At 45.5% G+C, this 17,109-nt stretch overlaps 1 protein-coding gene across 3 annotated transcripts in view; it reads right to left on the reverse strand.

Annotated features, from left to right (window-relative positions):
* The window catches only part of LOC135921677 (solute carrier family 35 member F3-like), a 244,997-nt gene that overhangs the window by 150,708 nt on the left and 77,180 nt on the right, over positions 1-17,109 (reverse strand). For 2 of the 3 annotated variants that reach the window (XM_070535329.1, XM_070535328.1), the window contains exons 2-3: positions 7,399-9,285; positions 4,311-4,504 (exon numbers count right to left, since the gene is read on the reverse strand). In XM_070535329.1, coding sequence (XP_070391430.1) covers positions 4,311-4,504; positions 7,399-7,598 — 394 coding nt within the window. In that variant the 5' untranslated portion in view covers positions 7,599-9,285. The remainder of the gene's footprint in view (positions 1-4,310; positions 4,505-7,398; positions 9,286-17,109) is intronic. The other variant, XM_070535330.1, reaches the window with a different exon arrangement.

A 17,109-nucleotide genomic window follows, 5' to 3' on the forward strand; every position in this document is an offset into this window, starting at 1 on the left:
AATACGCCACGCCTGCCTTCCTTTTTTTTTTTAAGCTACAAGAAAATTTTTAGTGCCACACGCTAAGCTCAACAGAGCTCAAACAGTGACTCTGAGATTGTTACAGACAAGAACCTATTCGACTCCAAACTTTATTAACAAGCTATATCCAGAAAGAGAGGTGCCAATCAATTGCGAGAAGTGTAATGGCATCAGTACCCTGGATCATATGCTTTGGCAGTGTCCTGTGTCTTTCACAGAATGTGACAAAGAAACAGACTGGTGGCGACGAGTCCTTCACAGCGGAGTTCCTTTAGATCAAGTGCAGGCCGTCCAGAAGGCCCCACGATACGGCGGTAAGGCTAAACCCTACTGTCCCGACGTGGAAGCCGCCTGCGTCACCCTAAGGGTTGATCTTCAGGACGCGAACAAAGTTAATCATACCATACCATATACAATCGCATAAATATGTTTGCGCTTCGCTCAGTGCGAACTCACCGGCTGTACAAAACAGAGCTGGTTCGCTCTGCAAACAGTCTACGTAAACGGGGAACTTAGCAAAAGACAGCTGCATCGCCAAAAGGGGGAAAAAAAGACAGAGTAAGTAAAACAGGGCATACGTGCAGGTTACCTAAGTATTGACAACCTGGCTAGCGGACATCCTCGCTGCGCCCCATCAAGTCCTCCGTATCAGAACGAGGAAGCGTGGAAACGAATTCCGCAAGTGCGAACACCGAAGGACGCAGAGATAAAAGATTGCGAGGGCGAAAAAAACAACAGAAACCGTCCTCGTAGCAGGGAAAGCTCGTTCGGGCGATGTCCCATCTCGCGCATTAGCGCTTTCTTTCTTTCTTTCTTTCTTTCTTTCTTTCTTTCTTTCTTTCTTTCTTTCTTTCTTTCTTGGCGTGCACGTGCCTACGTACATGCGCATCCCCGTGCACTCGCACATGTGAGATTGCACGCGAGTGTGTGCCACCCCGTCTGGGTCCCCGTGAGCACACGGTGTGAGCGTGCGCGCTCGCATTTAACGTTCGCGAACGCTTCCGCCCCCGTCGCAGGCAGCTGCTATACGTCGGAGAATGTGCTTCCGCTTTTCGCCCGTTCGGCGGCCCGGTACACGTCTTTGCTCGCGTCCTTGCTCTACGGAGACGTGGTCGAGCCGGAGGCAATTCTCGCGTGCAGAAGCAGCACCAATGGGGGCCACGTTTTTGCCGGCCAATCGTGGGAAACCGGGTGGATCGATGCAAGTGGAGAGCCCGTGAAGAACCTAGGACCATTACGAACAGACGAATAGGAGGAAGAAGAAAGAAGAAGCAAAAAAAAAAGCAACCTAACATTTTCGACAATTTCAAAAGTTGCATAAGAAAGTCGTATCAATTGAGGGAAAAAAAACGGAAGTCGTCTCCAAGGGAGGCTTTCACTCAAACTCAACACTATGTCGAACGTTATTTCAGCTCCCTCCTGTCTCTGTCATGCCTTGTCCCATCTGAGCTTCAGTCGCTGCTTCTTCCAATATTGCCTCTTCCGCACTGCTTTCTTTTTTTCGTTCGCTGTACTCCTTCGTTGTGTGTTCATTACCCGCTCGCTTTTTCCCCCCTTTTTTTCTTCTTTCTTTCAACAGTGCACCGACGGTCTTAAAAAAACAGCGATATTATGTAGAAAGTCTCTATTTCCATGAGCCTCAAACAGATCCCCAATGTCTCCCACACTAAAGGTGATTAGCTTTTGCGAAACTGCAGTCCCTGAGGAATTGACTAATCAACTTTAGTTTCCGTGTCTGCTTCCTTCCGGCTTTTAATCACACAGAGGCAAATTAAGCCACGCGCCATACGAGTTGCGGCTTTCTTCTACAGCCCGTGAAAAAGCGGCTCCAGATTGCTTGTTCTGAAGAAACTATTTTTTACGTGAGATATATTCGGCATGTTTTCACGAAATTCAGGCTGTCGCGGAGGCGTGAAGTATATACACGCAGAGATAACATGAAAAGGAAAAAAAAGTCACAGCAGACTATTTTTCTATTGTTGTTGCCTTACCTGCGCGGTATACTGGAAACTCAATTAGAGCTACGAGCGCCTCTGACGGTGCGGCCTTGCTTTCTTGTCTTACGTGTCAAGGTGATGCTGGAGTACCTTCCAGGGAATAATAACGATAAAACGTTGCTCTACTGGATAATTCTCTGTGCGCACAAATATACATCCTTGAGGGCAAATTAAGTTATCCGCTTCCTACTTCTAAATGAATAAGGAGCGCGCCTGAGGAAAAGAGGCGGGAAGCAATAAAAGGACGCTGATTATGTTTCCTTCGTGTTCCCTGCTGTGGTTTCCTTGGGCGCCATAGTTTTTTTTTCCCCTTAGAAATGATACCCGGGTTCGCCCGAGCTTCAAGCTTTGTTTATGGCTCATAAAAACCTAGTTAGCCTGCAACAAAAAAAAAAGAAGAAGAAGAAGACGTTTTTACTGTAAACTGAGAACTTATATTTTCTTCCTTTTGAGATTCCAGAAAGAGAAGAGAACCGCAAGTGCGTATTTTATGTACAACACTTTTGGTGCAGCGCTCTTCCGACTCAAGGTTGCCTTGGCCCACGCAGGTATACCACGTCAATATAGTTTAAGACAATGTACAGATTACAGCTGATCATTTTAAAAGCGCTACCCCACTTTGCCTGACTGAATATTTGCTTTTAGCTATGCGCATAATTATTATGCGTCATATTGTTATTTGTAATTATTTTATGTGAAAACACACGTGCAATTCACAGAGAGAGAACCATGGAGGGAGCATGTATGGCGGGCGACTGCCACCGAGAGGGGCACGAAGCCTGCCGACTCCTTATATACCGAGAGGATAGAACAGGGAGTTAAATAGAAGAAGAACGGAAGAAGAAAGAAACAACAAGATGACAGGTCCCATGGACGAAGTAAAGCAAGAACATACAGTGAGCAAGTAGGAACAGAATGGTCGCCGAATCATGTGCGTGCTCTTCAGAAAGTGCACTGTTGTGCTCCATTACGCGCCATGATTATACATACCAAATCAAATCTTCATTTCAACATCACATATGCATACACGATACTCAGGACACAGCCATGAGGCAGCTAATTCACTTGACAAGTCGCTGACAACTAATCCTCTTTGCAATTGCAACGGTCACCGCGTGGGAGTGCAGAAGTGTGTATGATGTGCGCCTATCAACGTTAAACGCATGCATATACAGGTAAAAATTTGCAAAATGCCACGTATCTGGACAGAACCAAGGTAATATTGTTTGCCGTCGCTTGGGGATACTCTTGCTATTATTATTTATTTATTTATTTATTGCATTTCGCAAATTTTCAGAATATGGTCTTAATGAATTAATCAGGTTCTCAATTATTATAGTTAGATGAAAAGTTTCAGTGGGAAAATTGTAAAGCAATACGAAGAGTTCCCGGTACAGCTTTCTGTTGCTCAACACGTGCTACATAAAAATGTTTTCCCGAGCGTGAAAGAAGCCCACGAATACACGTAAAACTGCCGGGCGACTGGCCGCATGAGGCACTTCTTTCACGCTCGGAAAAATGCGTGAAAAATGCGTGATCTCGTGTTGATCTACAGTTTTGTCATTAACAATTTTGATCTACATATAATATTTGAGAAGTTGATTATTTCATTAAGGCTAACTATGTAATTGGGCTGAATGCCAAAAATAATCTGACTATCGTAAAGCGACGGCAAATATTACCTTGGTTCTGTCGAGCTACGCGGCATTTGCATATTTCTAAACCTTGGTACATGATAGTTGGGACAGCCTGTAATGCGTTATACGATGATACATGGCCCACACAAGCATTGATGCACGACAAACTGATTGTTAAACGACGATGATTAAGCACAAATTGATCTATAAACAATTCAAATGACGCCAATCAAAAACAAACAAGAAAATGTTAGTCAACTTTTTTTGTTGCCCACGCATTTACCAGAGTATTAGTGTAACCGCGGTTGATCGAGTAAACTGTGAAATTATGAAATCTGGAAGCGAAGCAATTGGCGTCCGTAATTTGTCCTGGCACGCGGTATGTAGCAAGACGCAACTGTGAGAGTTGGGTAATGCCTTTCACGTCAAGTTAAACAGGTCAACGCATACAAAAAAAACATATTGTTGTTCTATATCATTTTTACCGCTGCGAGGCTTGTCTTCTTGCTCTTGTTCTCATTCTTTATTGTTATCTCCGTCCAATCTGCAGCGAACGAGCCCAGCTTCACACGTTTTTTCTGAGATAATTGAGAACGCTACAGAAGAGAGAAACGGGGAACGGAGGGGGGAGGTGTGCAATGGACGCCGATCTTACCTGAAATGCCCAGGCAGAGATCGATGCTGCTTCCGGTGCCCGACTGATCCTGGACCACGGAGTTCTCGCGTGACCTCATCGGAAAGATCTGCACCCGCGGCGAGTTCGAGCCGGAGCCAGTGGCGCTGTACACACCGTTCACCTTGCTATCGCCCGACGTCGTCGAGTCGACACGAACAGGCAGGAGAGAGTCTCTGCGGAAGCGGGACGGCACCGCGTGAGAATAACAATGTTAATAATAATATATTTATTATAATCTGTCTATATACTTATAATATATAGACAGATCTTCAGGGTTCACCGCCATGACAAACTCTCCGCATTCCAGTTTTTTGATGCGTGTGATTTTCATCTTTGTGGCTTATGAAACGGCCAAAAAGAAGCATTTGCAGATACAAACGGTTTTCGCTTGTTTTCTTTTCCATTCAGTAGGTTCAAATAAAAAGAAAAATGCTGGAGGGCACATTATCATTTACTTCAAATGGAAAGTGTCCTAAATACCTCTTTTTTCCCTGTTTATCTTTCTCTCCTGCACATATAGACAGGTCCCGAATTCACGGGAAGTTCTTAGGCTAACATTTTTCGTAAGAGCAGTTGTCAGACGTTTCGTTAACTCAATTAACCGGCCAGTGGAAAACATCACTTAAGTAGAGCTTTGGAAGTTTAGCCGCAATCTTCAATCTTTGCAAGCTCTCTTAGCGATTGTCAGGCTATCTTGGATTGGATGTCTTATCTTGGATGTCTTGGATTACTATCCCGTTCGATAACCCGAATGCTGGGTGTTTATTCTTGTGAATAATGAACCGATTTTTTTTTCGTTGGAGTTCTGTGCCACTTGCCGGCAGCCTTTGCTATGAACCTATGTGCAGTGACACGGTTTACCGGCGCCTGTTCTTCACACCACTTTAGAATTCGCCCACTATAGCATATTTTATAACAGGTGTGGGTTCATTTTGATGGGACTCATACCATGATTGTAGGCGGACAGCCAATCACAAAGGGTTCTTGCAAACGAAAACCTCCGGGAGTTCCCCTCTGAGTTTCTAAACAAATGGCCGAATTTCCCACAATGTTTTGCGTTCGCAGAAAGTGGTTTCATTGACCGAACGCTTTTTTCCAATCACATGACCACTATCACGAATGGTTGCCGTCCGTGCTTACAAATCACGGCCAATATTCACGAAAGGTTCTTACGCTAGAGTGTTCCGTAAGAGAAACTTCCACCCAGTCCTGATGCTGTTCATCATATTAGGGATGGTGATAACGGCCTTACGCTCGACTTCCTCCCTACTTTTAATTCTTTACGCTCTCTTTCACTTACATTCCGCGCGTGTACACAGAGAATACCATTACTTAATTTCATTTTTCGCTCTCTGCAGCTGCCTAGAGTGCACTAAGGATATTCTAAACGACTTCGCTTGTGCCAGTAATTTCTGAATTTTGCCTCAGAGGGGCAAAATGCAGTAACTCAGACCTTGTCACTGTCAGTAATCCCTGTCTACTTTTTGATTAGTTTCAGCACTTCGTGGGCTTTAGTCACTTCAGTTGCACCATGGAAGTTGAAGCACGCGTTACAAGCTTGTAGATCCTATACAGGAACGTGCAAAAGTGGAGGACGTTCATATCTAGGTTCCCTAACATAAAAATAAAATAGAGAAGAAGAAAGACTCAGCACTTCTAAATATAGCTAGCTGCGTGCTGCTTTGGTTGCAGCCATCTACCATGCAGCGTATTTGCGACGACGAACGGAGAGTCCAACATAACTGCCACTTTAAGGGAACGCGGTTCCGGGCACTACAGGAGGTGCTAACAGGTCTCAAATAACGTAGTAGATTGAAATCGGAAACGAGGAAGGGAACGTTACTTCCAGATATAACTTACTGTTCAAGATAAGAACGGATGCTGGTTCCATCGATACGTGTTTTTCATACCTGCCAATCCTCCCGAATTTATCGTAATGGTTGTGAATTTGGGATCGTTTTACGAGTGAACGAATGTTACGTCAAATTTTACTAAAAACACTTCTGTTCGGGGAAAATATCCGCTCGTCAGTCACCGAACTTTCTGTTGGAGGTTTTTTGATGGCAAAAATACGCCAGACGGGTACTTGCTTTGAGCAAGGCCGTGAAACAAGTGATATCGGCGACAGCAGATTTACTTGTAAATCACTGTTATCTAAAGACAATGTGTTGCTTGTCATTATCTGCCGGTAGAATCTGATTGCTGCTTGTGTTTTGCGTCTAAATGTAACAAATATTGTTCATGAACAGCCTGTGTATTTCTCAATATGCGTGTACTCGGAGCATGCTTAAAGAAAAAAAAAACGTAACTCTGTGCCATTTTCCCACTCCTTAGGTGTCGTGTCGGAAGATTCAAATATCAAAGTTCGCAGGTCGGAAGATACGGTGTTTTACCCACGTCCTTGTGCCAACTTAAAGAAGCCTTCCATTCATAAGAACTGTGTGTGACTGGCCGGAGTTATTTATCAATAATATGCTCCCCGCTATAGACTGGAGGGCGCACTTTCTTACGCACCGTCCTAATGTGATCGGATCGTAATTTGTAGGGATTCATTTACTTCGATTTTTTATTCGTTTATCACCCGTCCCATCGTGTGGCCAACCCAGTGATACCGGTGTTTCGGTCTCGTGCGGATGAATGACGTATTCCAGAAAGAATACAAATAGAATTCATCTTACAAAACATAACCCTGCCATACATCCCGTATACATGCCCATATTATAAAAAAAAGGGAAGTTCTTAAGGTTGACCTGTTCACGAGGGCAGACGCCAGCAGGCCGTGACATTTAGACATATGCCGCCTGTTGGACCTAGTTGCACCTCCTGTAGCACCTGCTTAGCGATGGCGGCCTACCACTGGCAGACGACACTTACGAACTAAACGCTTTGCGAACACAACCCCTTGTTTCCTTCATTCTCAATGGACAGTGCGTACGATGAAAAATCGATTTACTCCGATTTGCGTGCTGTCCCATTCCTCTAACAGCTGAAATGTGTTGAAGTGGCAACACATTATGTGGGCATGGCGTGGCGATTCCAACGAAAGCAGCGCTCTTTGCGCACGTACCTGTGCACGGATTGGCGGCCCTTGGCGAGTGTGGGCGTGGTGGCAGTGGTGGGCGTTGTAGCCGGGCTGGCATCCACGGTGAACGGGTCAGTGTCCAGCGTGATGACCACAGCCGGCGGCGGAAGCTGCGTCTTCGGCTTGGACATGGCTCGGAATGCTGCCGCCAGATTCGAACGGGAACTTTCGTCGCCTAAACCCATCGTCTTAGAGGCCCCTCCTCAACCAGCTGATTTGGCCCGATGTCCCCGTTCACGTTAATGTCCCCCACAGGACGTTTACGACCGATTTCGCTTTTAACTTCCGTTGGTCATTGCAGTCGCCACGCGGCTGGTTTGATTGAACAGGCGTGGGTTTAAGAGTCTACGTGTACCCTTATTATCTGTCCTTTCGACTATTCGTTTTTGTTTTCCTTCTTCGCCGCAGTCCAAGCGTTTCGGTTGACTGTAGACTCAGTCACCTGGATTGTCTAAGTGTGCTGGCCGAAAATCTAATTGTCATGAAGATTGTCCAGAAGCAAGTGTGGCATTTCTCTTTTGCTAAACTGGCTCGATTGTGAACATGAAGCCATTAGCGACGAAAAAGCGGGTCTGCGGTCAGATATTTGCGAATCCTTCTCCTTAGCGAGAAGAAGTTTTCGCAGAATTTCGTGGCTTCGTGATCTGTCTGTACATACACGCTGCGTCCATTTGCTCAAAATATGGCTGCTAAATTCTATTTTCGACGCTATGTCTGTTGTTGTGCATATTTACTTTACTTCTATATTGGCTGATAACTGAGCTATCAGTAATAGCATCTCGCTTTTTCATAAGTATTTCATACCGTCTCGCTTTTCCTTTCGGCGTCTAAAAACTTGATATACATGCGTGCGTTTATCTCTACACATATCGAGCTTTTTGCGTCGTGTGCTCTGAAGCCTTGAACTAAGCGTTAAGGAATGAAGCTTAGAAACCAATGGAATGTTGTTTCACCTTTTTAAAAGTATGCTCGAAACGTCCCCTTAAAGACTTAAGCACACCCGGCGTTGTGCGTCTCTTCCAGTAACTTGACTCGCTTATCGACTCATTTAATAATTACGGCAAGCGAAGTTTCAGCTTGTTGCATTATAATATATTCAGCCGCGTGTTCACTTTCGAACAACACCGAAACTATAAAACGACAATACGCTAGCTACCTAGCCGACTCATTTTTGGCCCTATAAAGACGTCATTAACCTGTTGCTCTTCCTTTACAATACACGGTTGTATCGAGATATTGTCAGCTTATGTCAGTGCTATTTTGGCAAAACATGTCTCAATGTGAACTAGAGGCGAACCCTTTAGCGAAGACAAAACAAAGATCTCGGATGTTTCGGGTCTTTCAACACAAATTTGTTGGACTGCAATTCATCGTTGCCACCACGTCGATAAGGTAACGCGTTATGCAAAGCTTCTTTATTGGCCTTTCTTCCCCGTTATCATCTATTCCTACAGCGGACACTTTTAAAGAGTATCGTACGCCTTTCTATTGAATTTATTGCCGCGTGTGCGAAATGCGACAGCGTAAGTCTGTTCAGTGTTAAAACCCTTTTTTCGAATGAAGTATGTAATATACGGTAAACGTAAGCTTTAATTTAATGCGGCGTTAATCATATATTTTTACTCTCCTGTCCTCTCAAACCGCAGTGCTATAGCTCATATTTACCTCTATTTAGATTTAAGTATTGCTTGAAAATCACTGTGATATGCAACACTTGGCTAAAAATACTAATGAGCAGCTTATCGGCCTTGCTGATACAAATTTAGTCACTCTATTGATGGTCCATTCAGCGATTCAACGCCCACATCTTCACTGCTTTGAGTTGTGTCTCTAGTATCGAGCTCGGCATGCGTGCTTGTCTCTGAGGATAGTCTGTAAAAGCAAAAAAGAAAGGCAGGGAAACAGGGAGAAGAGAAATTAATCATCAACGCTGTATTTCGGTCCAGTTTCCTGTCATCAGTGACCACGAAAGCACACTTAATCAAAAGGCCACCTGCCTGAATCAGCAAGCGTGATGCACCTTCTACCAGCATGCGCCAACATGCGCCAACTAAATACATCGCTTTTACATCAGGAGGCCCGTTATGCACCACATGGTTTTTTGATGAACCTGCCTATTCTCGCCCTCATTATGGCATTCGTTCTAACATGCGTTCGTGTCAGTATCTCGATGCATCATCACTGCCTCGCCTTTTAATGTCACTCGGTCGCCCATGACTCATTATTATCACTAGCAGCTATCGCAACGCTCCAAGCGTGTAATTTCCCCTGTCTCTCGTTGAGAAACCTTTAGCCGGGACGTCAGTAGCAGTTCCGCGCGTTATAAAGAAAAAAAAAGGATCGCCTAGCAAAGTCGCTACTTCGCACCAGACCGAGTCAATCTATATGCAAAGCAAAAAGAGAAGCAGCAGTTGGCGAGGTGAATTAAGAATAACGCGACTAGACCGTCCAGCTGGTGCCATTCCATCTCTTCATGTGTTATTCACGCCAAGTGTGCCGTCTGTCTCACGATTCAGACGGGCGACGTCGAAGTACATGTGAAACATGTCGTTCCGTATGCGAATGAAAACAGCATAGTGGAAAAGGATAAAACGTTCGTTAGGGTTTCTGATTACTATAATTTGTCGAGACGTGCGTCATCGAGGACTAGAGGCAGGCGCTTTTCTGGTTAGGTTAAGTTTAGGCAGTTTAACTGCGCTCCATTGTTTTGTACGCTTGTTATTCCGCGTATTTCGTTTGTCACAGAGAAAGAGAGAGAGAGAGAGAGAGATAGAAAGGCAAAAGAAAGACAGGGATATTAACTAAAGATTCTCTCTGGTTGGCTATTCTGTACCAGGGGATGGGGTAATGGATGGGATAGATTGGAGGAAAAAGAATGCGAAACGAAAACACACACACACGCACACGCACATACAATACAGAAATGTTTCTGTGGGCGCTGTCACACAGACTGCTACGGCGTTACGTAGTGTTACACTGTGTCAATGTCCCATTCATACATTCTGCGTCACACAATGTACAGTCATAACTCGTGACACAGTAGACCAGTTTCCAAGAATGTCGCGCACCATAAGTGGGGACTTGTCGAGTTGGTCTAGCCTTTGTCAAGTATACCGTGCAAGTATACGTATATATGCTTCCAAACTTTGGACGTCACGGACAACATTATGATGCAAAGGCATATATGAGAATTTTAGTATTTATTTATTTGCATCACTATTACTAGCAGTACCTGTATCAGTATCGGTAATCCGTATCACTATCAGTAGAATCAGTATTTCAGTAGCCTGGAAGCCCTGACGGGGAGAAGTATTGCACCAACGTAATATGGGACAGTTATTGAGACGGGAACAATCGGTTGATCCCGAAGATATTGATATGGTTACAAACAGTTGATAATGGTAAATATAGGCAGGCTTAAATACAACTGGTACAAAATACAAAACAAGCCCAGTGGGCTAAATAGAAACAATGTATGAGCTTCATCACTTGAAGTTTGTGAAAGCGCCCTGTACTATCAGAGTTAAGATGACCGATATTGGAGAGGAGCGCAATAAATCGCAGTATGCTTGAGTAAATACAGCAAATGAACTGTCTACTACGTGGGTTACAATACCGCGATATGGTGCCGAATGCTCACATCTACAGTCAAGCGCACCCTGCTGCTGGGTGCTCGGCCACAATGTAGGCTACCGGACTCTTCCCTCCATCCAGTTGGCCGCTGACCTGCGCCGCAGGTTAAAGTGCGTCGAAGCGGAAATCCCTTAGGGCGCTATCCTCGCACGTACTTCACCGTCTGCGGTGTTATCGTCTTATGCACCGCACTTGAGTATTGGCACTCGACGGTTACGTCTCTCATGCAGCACTTCGCGATGATGCATACAGGATTCATGCTGACAACATCCCCAGATGCCGACATGTATTCAATCCTGATGGGAAGGGAAGAGAAAAGAAGAAGGCAAGGAGGTTAACCAGAATACAGTGCGGTTGGCTGCCCTACACCGGGGGAATGGGAAAGGGGAAACAAAGATTACACGGAGAGATAGAGAAGGGAACGAAAGAAGGAAATCAGCGGCGCGAAATTCCGTACAGCCCCGAAGGTTACGCTAAGCCAGGTATCTTTGTTACGCAGGATTCGTCTTGGAGTTTATTCCACGCACCACTACGCGCACACGCAATCCGAACTGACTGTGAACACTGCCGAACGCCTGAAACGCTAGAAGGCATATTATGCACTCGCACAGCATGTGTGTGGGGAGTCAACCTGTCTCACCAAAAGCGATTGATTCTGTTGACAGTTTCCTAGCCAGCGTAGACAGGAGCCCGACGTCGATAGGCACTGTTCTTTGCCCGTGGTTTCATACTACAACTACGTGGCAGACATTGAAAGAATTTTCGGAGTTTTTCCTTTCATCGAGTCCCGCTACCACGGAGCTAAAGGAGTGGATTTAATATTGCCGTTTTGTAATGTAGATATGCGTCCCCTCACACCCTTATCACCATTCATAGATATTCTTTCCTTCTCTTTTCCTCTTACCCAAGGCAGAGTAGCACGCCAGCGAAGGCTGACGTTGCTGCCTTTGATGAAAATAAAATCTGTCTCACTAACACTCGGACTGCTCGCGCCAGTCTGCCCACCCTTTCTGACCATCCTTTTTCTACCCACACCTCATGTAATGTTCCTTGGATGGGACAGTTGAGGTAACAACAGACAAACGAATGAATAAAAATCCGTAATAGCAGTGACAGAACCCATAGTTCCGGTTTCGTTTTCGCCATTTTCCCAAAGTCGCTGTTATTGGAGCGATGGTCAAACAAAAATTTGTTTGGAATTTGTACGGCAGAAAAAATTCGAGTCGTCGACCCATGCTGAAGTCAGTGTGCTATGAGCGTGGTGAGATATGTGCGACGCAGTTCAGGTGAGAAGATGCGAACGCCAGACTCTGAAGCAGAAGTTCTTGATGGTCCTGCTTGGACAGTCTCCATCGGCACAGCGTTGCTTAGAGGGGGAAAGATATATATTGAGCATTAAGAGCTTCTTCAAGTGAGTGTGCGCATGACAGCTGAAATGTGCCATTCATCGTGAATCCATTGAATGAGTAAATCTTGTGCGACTTTGGTGCCGTACTTAATTCTGCTAGTCACTGCTTCTCTTTGCTGAACTGACTAGACGATTACGACGTACTTACTGATCTCCATGCCAGCCTTACTGAAAAACAAAACAAAAACGGATATATCAAAAACACCTGTATCCATCAACACCGCATACTAAATGGGTTTCTTCTAATTACTTTTAATTAATTCTGGGGTTTACGTGTCGGAATCACGATCTGGTTTTAAGACACGCCATAGTAGGGACTATGGAATAGTTTGAAGACTTATTGTTGCTTAGTATGCACCTAAATTTAAGTACGCGAACTTTTTTGCATTTCAGACACATTGAAATGCGACCGCCGTGGCCGGGATCGAATCCTCGACCTCGAGCTTCGCCGCAAAACACGATAGCCACTTGGCTACTGCGTCGGGTTACTTGGGTTTCACGTAGGATCCCATTGTGATGTACGCGTTTCTGGATATTGCAGCTGCGGGAAATGAGGGTCTTCTAATTAAGGATGAAACGTCGCAATATGATTTGCCCGTCTTTGCTTTCTTCGATATTGCTTGTTCTCTTTCTTTTCCATAGAAACCACGCCGTGCTTGCTTAGTGACTATGATGCTGGGCTGCTAAGCACTAGGTCGCGGCATAGCATCCCGGCCACGGTGGCCGCATCTCTACGGGCGCGAATGATGCGAAAACACCTGTGTATTTAGAATTAGGTGCATGTTAAAGAACCTCAGGTGGTCAAAATTATTCCGGAGTCCTCCAGTACGGCGTGCCTCATAATCAGATCGTGATTTTGGCACGTAAAACCCATAATTAGAAAAAGAAAGAAAAATACACAGAAATGCCGTAGTCGGGATAAGAACCACAACTTGCTCTCTACAGCAAACAATTTACACCAGAAGACTATATCGCAACATAAGGACATAAAGGCGAAATCGAATGAAGGCGCGCGGTCAGCTGGTAGACTTGCCAGAAGCAAAATCGCACGCCAAATTATGCTCACAGTGAGCGAATGAGCGGATGAACTCCACTGAATTATTAGTTATTCAGGTGGCCTCATGTGAGGCTTATCGATGGTAGGAGCCCCTATTTCAGGGCTCCGCTGGCTTCTGCGAGCTTGTTGACTATTCTGACCAGGAGGATCTGGTCCTCTAGGTCTGAGCTGGCCAGCAGTGCCTTCCATTAATCTCTGTTTGGATTTGTTATGTGAGGTTCTATATTGTGTGATGTACACTCTCATGTTATGTGGTACAGGGTTGGTGTTGACCCGCAGCATGGGCATATGGGCCTAAAGGCTGTGAAGTATATCTTCTGTAGGTTATGTACACTGACGAAAGGTCTTCAGTGTTCTGTGGGGTGGTGAATAAATCATACGATTCCTACTATGGGAGTTTAATATCATAGACTAGTCGGAATGAATAGGTGTTATGCGCTCTACCGCGGATCTGTTCAGGGCCCGGTAATTTGCGCATCCTCGGGCCGCTCTATCCGCATGTATGTTCCCTGTAATCTCCTCGTGTCCCGGCACCCAAGTTATCGTTTGGGTAAATTCTGTTTGGTCCTCTTCTTTGAGTTTGGTCAGGATTCGGTGTGCGTTTATACCAATCCTTCCTCGTTGGAAATTCCTGCATGGTGTTCGGAAATCGGTTGAGACGGTCAGCGGTTTCCTTGATTTTCTGCCCATTTGGATAATGAGTGCGATGGCGACTTCCTCCGCTTCCGTGATGAAGCTGTGTGATATTGATACGCTGGAGGTTATTGTTCCCCTGCGATCGGTCACCCCTGCTTTTGCTTCACAGAAGTCTCTCGAGGTCAACAAACGCAGCGGCGCCTTGTACGCCTTATGAACATGCCAGCGGAGAGCTTCGACAATCGAGTATTTGCGCCTCAGAGGGAGAGAGAGAGCGAAAAGTTTAATGATACGAAATACAGAGGAGTTGGCCTGAAGTACATTCCTCTAGCCAGCTACTCTGCGCTGGGGTAAGGGGGACAGGGAAAGAAAGCGGGAAGAAAGATGAGCACCATGGGTGACGATGACGGCAAAAAGAGCACGTAAATGAATAAAAAGCAATTAGGCCTCAAAACCTACAGTCCAGGCCCGTACTTTTAATAAGTCGACTAATTTCTGAAGGGCGTGAAAACTCTGTTTAACGTCTAACCAAGGGCCTAAAATAACGTCCTCCGACAAAGGTGGGCTGTCGAGGCGCATAAGGTCATTGCTTAACTTTTGTCGCTATTCCAAGTACTAAGGGCAGTCACGCACCACATAACCTGCACTCTCATTCGTATTGAACAGCTCACAATTTCGAGACTCAGTGCCGCAAACAAAAGGAAAAAGTGTCTCTGCATTTTGTTCGTGGCACATAAGCAGCTGTTTCGTGACTCTTTGCCCAACTCTGCTATTTTTCTCCATCTGTAAGTTGGTTCGGCCATTGCAGCCCACGGAACAAGCATCGTTGAAACGCATACGCAGAAGCACCGCCAGAGAATCGGGATCGATTCCTCTCGCCGCGTTCATCTGACCAGGCGTTGGTACATGCCTCCTCGAGGAGCAGCGTCAGGCACAAAACGCGCCAAAGTCGAGGTACATGTTGGTACAAGAGCAACAGTGATGTGCCGATCGGTGTACGTCGTCCCTCACCGATCGAGAAAGGGCGACCCTTCCTTCTCTCCTTAATCGATGGTTGACACACTCCGTGGTCGCGAGCCGGGTCCCAGCGCGGATCGAAGTACGGACCATCTATTACGAGCCCTTCGTTCATTTCGCACCTCCGCATGTCCCACTCTGTGTTTGTGTCTGTGACCCCCTCTCCCTCGTCTCGGACAAGTGGTCGCGCTTGACGTCACCAAGCGCGCAAGCTTTTGTTTTCCTATTCGCGGGGCGGTTCCTTGTTGTCGCGGGAAGCACCTAGCCTCCGCTTCGCTAGGTCGTGTCCTAATGTGACCGATGAAGACAACCTGGAGATGTCACCGGCAACACGACAGTTCAACATTGCTGTAGTTTATCATCGTCAGCTTCACGCTTGATCGCCCTTTCTTTTTCTCTCTCCATCACCTCCCCGCCCCAGCATTACTGCACGTCTGCGAGAACTACGCGATAGAGACGTTGGCTTATACATACATATACAAACATATATATATATACATATATATATATATATATATATATATATATATATATATATATATATATATATATATATATATATATATATATATATATATCAAACAGGAGTCCAAACAGGAGTCTATAGGAAGGCAATATGTTCCACAAGTGGGCACTATGAGAATTGAGAGATTATAGACATCATTTTTTTTTCTTACTGACTTGCATTTACGTCTTTACGTCTTTAAGACTATACGGAAAAGTTTTTAACAAGCATGTTCTTATTTGTTCGTTTATACAAGTTCACTGACTTCCAGGCATCTTTCTTTTCCTTTTTTATTGTACCTTTAGAATGATGGTGGACATATTATTCAAGTGTATGACCATAACTCCGCGAGCTCTCCATTGAAACCACGACTGACTTCAAAGAGTAAGTACTTTGCAACGGCGTGAACTCCAGTGTAAGTGTGGATAGAACAGTGCGCCGTGGCAGCTTTACACTTTACCTTTATTTCCTTACAGATTGGCTCGGCGAACAAAGTTACGAGCAGAAAAACAGCGCTAAACTACAGCACGAAGAAAAGGACACATACCACAGAGCTCAGGTATTATTGCGCAACAAAAAAGACACGGACGTAAGAGAAGACTTGCCTGACTCATAACTATATGTTACACGAATACGCAGTTAGTTTTCATGTAAGTGCATGTGCAGTCTATACTGCTTCACATGTGTGAACTGATTCAGTGGTACAATAAACTTAGTTGAAAGGTTGCGCTTGGTGTGTCTTCTTCTCTTGCGTCAGTGTCTTTTTTTGTTGCGCAGTAATGCTTGAGTAATAGATTACCAACTTGGCCCGGAATGCACTCTAATTAAGACCACAGAGTTGACAAATCAGCGCTGTGGTCCGTGTCCTTCTCTTTGTCCCGTCGTTTAGCGCTGTTTATCGGCTCCTAATCATGAACCATCCAGCCCAAATGCGTGCCCTTCTGCAGAGCAAGGTCACTCGTACGTGAGAAATCTTCGTAATAGCTACTGCAGGGTGCTCGCACGGTGCGGAATGGGAAGACGGCAAGAGAGTGGTTCTACGGTACAAACGTCTCACAAAAAATAGGCACTGCGAACCAAATCCCAGCTTCACTTACACTAGCGGGCGGCGTCATCAAATTTGGAGCAAGTTCTGGCGCAATGTGTGCAACGTTGCACAACGCTGCCGTCGTTCGGTTGCCTCACTGTTAGGCGTAAGATGGTCCTGGCTTTGCGTGCGACACGTCCGACTCGCGAAATAGTCGCCTGCGCGCAACCAGCCAACACGTGTTTGTTGCGATAGCAGTTATATGCGGACGCTCGAGGCGCATGCACCGCTCGCGAGGGGAATGTTGCAGGGTCTTCAGAGACGAGGAATGCGTTTGGCTGCTGCAGAAATGACGAAGCGAAATGAGAAACGCACCGTGAGCGCTATGTACGCTCAATCACATCGGTGGCGGG

The sequence above is a fragment of the Dermacentor albipictus genome, chromosome 3 (genome assembly GCF_038994185.2).
Source record: "Dermacentor albipictus isolate Rhodes 1998 colony chromosome 3, USDA_Dalb.pri_finalv2, whole genome shotgun sequence".
Classification (NCBI taxonomy): Eukaryota; Metazoa; Arthropoda; class Arachnida; order Ixodida; family Ixodidae; genus Dermacentor; species Dermacentor albipictus.